Raw genomic sequence first — 5000 nt, forward strand, 5'->3', positions numbered from 1 at the left:
CCCAAACTCTTTGTTACGGTCCTGATTAAAAGAGAAATTCTTACAAGTCGCAAAGTCTTATACACGAAGTCTTGCACGCGTAATCAGTTCTTGTTTTGCAAAAAGATGCTTTCCAAAATTCGGATTTTTCTCGCTTAAAATGTCAGCTTAAGCGAAAAAATAATTGACACACCTTCTTTGTAGCGATTTTCCAAGTTTCAGCCGACGAGGGAATGGGTAAATAAAGTAAACTTGTCGAGTTTTGAACTTGAAAACTTTTTCAAATTTGTGCTTGCGTGATTAGCGTGCGAAAAGCAAAACATCTTGACGCCACAACCATGTTTACATACTCTCAGGCAAACACTCCTCTCGGCCAATCAGAGCGCGCGTACTATGTTAGAGGCACAAGAACTAGATGAGGCACAAAAGTGGCTGCAATCCAATAAACGTAAACTCACATTAGACACGTTAACTCGGTTCAATTTCATTGTATTTTGCCAAATTACAACTTTGATCATATCGATGATGTGAATACAATTAGAACAGACATGAAAGAGTCATCACGAAGTCAGCATAAATTTGTTTCCCTCTATACCTTAGAGTTGGGTGCGTATTCCCAGAACGCCGAAGGGAAGTGTGGGATCCTATTTAAGTGAAAAGACATGCAGAGGCTCATGGAAATTATGGCATTCAGACTGATAAAAAATTATCAGAGAGGCAAACTAACACCTTATTATGTAGCTTTTAAATTAATAAAACTTCTAGTGACTTCTAGAATGCAGGCCAAATTCCTGATTGAATTCATTGCTTTCTACTGAAAAAGGGCATGATTTCGGGAGTTGAAGTTTAGGGAAATTTGTAATTTAGGTACTAAACTGGCCTTGCATTAAAATATCCGAACCGACTGGGTTTCTCATTTTAATTCAAGCTTGCCAAGACGTCTTACTGTTACTAGGTACGTTAAAGGGCCACGTTTTATAAATGAAAGGCATAGGAAAGGGGTACCTTATTTTGTGAAAAATGTATTACAAAGGGTAACTGGGTTGGACCTCGGGATGATGAAAAGCCTACCCTTGAGTTATTCATAAGCCCACGTGTCAAAACCGTAGGTCTCGATCACCATCATATTTCTGATTCAACGTACTTATGACGTATTTCCTAGGATAAAACCATTTACAATTAGAAATTGAATATAACGCCTGAAATACAGTTCCGAATTGCTACTGCTCTATTAAGCCTTTTAGAGCCGTACGTGAACAAGTTGTTCCGAATCATACCTAATTAAAAACGCTTTGATAGTATCCTCAGTCGGAAACTTTTTATCTCTTTTCTTTTCTTTACTCCAAATCCAAGTTACATTTTCTCCAAATGACACCGCTAATAAGTTATTAAACGATGCAGACTTACTATGACGCGCAGAGATTTGACGCAGATTATATTATTCTAAAATTGATCGTTCAGCTTCCACGTACTGTGGATAATGTCATCCAACTAACATGAATTTTTTCTATTTTTGCACTGGCTTAATTACTAGCACTAAATTTTTAGGAAACTATGGTATAAAAAATTTTCTCTTCAAATTGCTTTTTCTTTACTGTTACTGAAGAGAATTGTGGATTTTTATTTTGACAAAAAGTCTAAATAAATACTTCTCCTATGTTGCTTCAACTTTACCCATGCACTTAGTATTGAATGGAAAGTAAAAACAGAACAACGAGAAGAATGTCTTTCAGAATATTTTAAACCATGAAATACACTGCAAAATCTGGCCTCAATTTCACAAATTTTTGATCCATGAGAGAAATTAAGCAAACGGTACTTTGGGGCTGAAACATGAACACTTCTAGTTCATTACGACAAAATCTGATAGTCCAGCTAGGAATGAAGCATTTGCATCATCTGGACATCGATAAGTATGACCTAACTTGGTGGTGCTATCTGAATTTGCGTTTGGCTCATTGCTAATCAAAAGATTTTGTCCTACTCCAAATATTGGTCCAAATGACCCATCTGACTCAAGATGCCATTGTGGTTTGAAGTACCCCTAAGCGGCATCTTGATTGGTCCAGTACCAGACGGGTTCACCAGGCTAAATAAAAATGAATCTCGACAGTACTTGTATTGACCACTTCCTGGAATTAAAAAGTTCCTTTTTCAAGCAGTATTCATAATTCATGGGGCGGGGGACGGGGGTGAGGCAAAGAGGATTTGTTTCATTTTGGGCGTCGTCCCACTTTAACCTCGGAAACTGCCCCATAACAAATTAAAGATGTTTAGGATCTTCCTAGCACCGGAAGCTGAATTTACACGGTGCTAAGGTTTTCCTAAGTTTGCGCTAGAAGATCTTAGCATCAAGGAAAACTACAACTTTTTGCTTGTAAACTGGATACAGAAAACATATGGCGGAAGAATGATCCGCTTTCTTCTTCCTGGTGCTAGGATCTTCCTCCCTCCATGTAAACAGCCTTCAAGGTTACGTTCACGCGGCAACCGCGCCGAACTATCGATTTGACCTGCCACTACGTTCACATGGAACCGTTCAAAATTTTCGCTCTGTTCACACGGAACTTTGAATGGCTAGACGCACGAATTTCCGACCGCGTCCAGCGCCGCGTGAAACGTAGCCTAAGAAATGTCTCGGATCAATCTGGCATCCAGAAGGGAGCTCAAGCGACAAAGACCGACGACGAAGGTTACAAAACTGGCGTCACTTAAAAAATGAATTCGGGCTGCTTCCAGGTTTATCGCACTTATTTCATATAGTTAAATGCTGGAAGAGGTTCAGGAAAAGAAAAAGAAAGTCGCTGCTTTGTGTTCACGTCCTCCATAAAACGTGAGGTTAGGCACTTTCACTTCGTCGCGCAAAGAAGAGGAAAGCAAAGGAAAATAACAGCAACACTATCCTCTCTTTCCTTTGCCTCACACCTCGTTTTGCTACCTTTTTTTCTGTTTTTTTTTTTCGGCAAATTTTACTTTCAATAAAGGAATATAACTGACTCATTTGGTCTTTAGTTGTATCTGTCTTTAAGTGTTTGTCGCCAAAACTATAACTTTGAGCGCAAAAATGTCGAATATAATTTATAATTACAACTTATCTCTGACTTCATGATGAATCACGGAAATATATTTATCCTGTGGCCTGAAATAAAAACACTTCCAATTCACTGACAGTAAAATTTGTTTGGCCAACTAGGAATGAAGCATTTGCATGGGGTGGACATTCATAGCTGGAACCCAAATTGCTGGAGCTATTTGAATTTGCATTTGCTCCATTGGCAATGAGTAGGTCATGACCTCCTCCAAATATCGGCCCATATGAACTGTTGCACCAGATCCCTTTCTGATTGTTAGTACCCCTGAGTGGCATCTTGGTCGGCTCAGAACCAGAAGGGTTCACAAGGCTGAATAAAAATGACTCTGTGCACTGTTTGTAGCCACTAACACCTGAAATTAAAATAATAATAATAATGAAAACATTTTCGGAAAGCACAGCCTACGATATCTTGGCTTAACTCAGTTAAAGCATAAAAACATTCGACGTACGCGCTTAATTATCATATAGGACAAATCTGAGGAAACATTGTATTAACTTATTAGAGCGGTTTTCACTTGACTGTCGAAAGTAATTGAGGAATTGGTTTGGTTTTGGTTTTACTACGTCCTTTGGTTGGCTAGTGTATTTACTTTGGTTTTGGTTTTACGACAGTCAAGTGAAAACCGCTCTACCTGGAACAAAATAAAAGACAAGCTTCCTGACCACTGAGTAAATTTTCATTAATTTTTTATTGTTGTAATATTGTTGTATTGTTCAGTAATAATAACATTAGAAATTATTAATTTTCCTTCTTGACTTAAAAAAGCTTAATACAATTTCAGTTACAATAATGCTCTGGGTTAAAGACACGAGGGCTAGTTTTATATCCAGTATTGACAGACTGTGCTAACAGGTTTTTAATATTACCGTCATACTTTCGAATTTAGGAGCCTTCTCCTACCGCTGCTTTCGGAGAGCCGCTTCTTTCGGGGGGTTGCTACTTTCATGTGGCTAAAAGCGCACTTCACTTTGCTTAATATTTATTTATTGTAATGAATTTCTTTACCCAAGGAGCACTCGGGAGTTCTTAAACTGTTGGTTGAGATATGCAAATGAGCCATCGAATTGGAATTTGGAAGTGTTGGTTTTTATGGAGAGGGAAAAACCGGAGTACCTGGAGAAAAACCTGTCTGAGCAAAGGAGAGAACCAACAGCAAACTCAACCCACCTATGGCGTCGACGCCAGGATTAAACGAGAAAAGACCATAAAATAAAGTTTTTCTCGTAGAAAAGTGAAAAAAAAGTCATAAATTGGATGCAAGAGAGGATAAAGGGGACAGAGAAGGCATCCCCCATACACACCCTATTCCATAGGTAATTCGTCTCGAGTTATTTTTAAGACCACAGATCCCAAGGGGGAGTAGACAACAGCCAATCACATAGCGTGAATGTGTTCCGCGTGGATGACCCACGCTCAGAGCCAAGCGTCCTTTACGAATTGACGCTGAAAAAAATGACGGAAGACGCGGAGTCAGCGAAATGGAAATAAAAAAGAATCGCCTTTCCTCTCTTGTATAGAGCTAACAGTACAGCAGGGAAATCCTTAACACACTGAATATTCTCTCAGGATCATTTATAATTTACAATTTGAAGAGAGCAATTTCTGGTTTGATGTTTATTCTTTCATTAGTCTTTTATTATTCAACAAAAATAACACTTGACTTCCTACTTGCTTTATTGTACAAACGACCGGTTTCAATAGACCGGCGAAATTTCTCATTTTATTAAAGCACTGAGGTCACGACAACTTCGAGTTAAACTGATTTCACGGGTTGTTAAATAGTCCAGCGATTCCCTTTTCCCAGGTGAGCGCCGACTCATTTCTCTTCAATATTCAAGATCAGAAATGCTCTCGATCTGTTTACGCTTTCATTTCCTTTCGCCCGACATGTTTTGCACGGCGTTTAGTCATGCGAAACCTCCACGC

The 5000-nt window shown here is 38.9% G+C and overlaps 1 protein-coding gene across 1 annotated transcript in view; it reads right to left on the bottom strand.

Annotated features, from left to right (window-relative positions):
• Positions 1 to 2732: 2732 nt before the first annotated feature.
• LOC140940289 (BTB/POZ domain-containing protein KCTD4-like) overlaps positions 2733 to 5000 on the bottom strand; it is a 7443-nt gene continuing 5175 nt past the window's right edge. The window contains exon 2 of the mRNA XM_073389214.1: positions 2733 to 3423. Within this exon, the coding sequence (XP_073245315.1) occupies positions 3107 to 3423 (317 nt within the window). The 3' untranslated portion in view covers positions 2733 to 3106. The remainder of the gene's footprint in view (positions 3424 to 5000) is intronic.

This window comes from Porites lutea, chromosome 6, assembly GCF_958299795.1.
Source record: "Porites lutea chromosome 6, jaPorLute2.1, whole genome shotgun sequence".
Lineage (NCBI taxonomy): Eukaryota > Metazoa > Cnidaria > Anthozoa > Scleractinia > Poritidae > Porites > Porites lutea.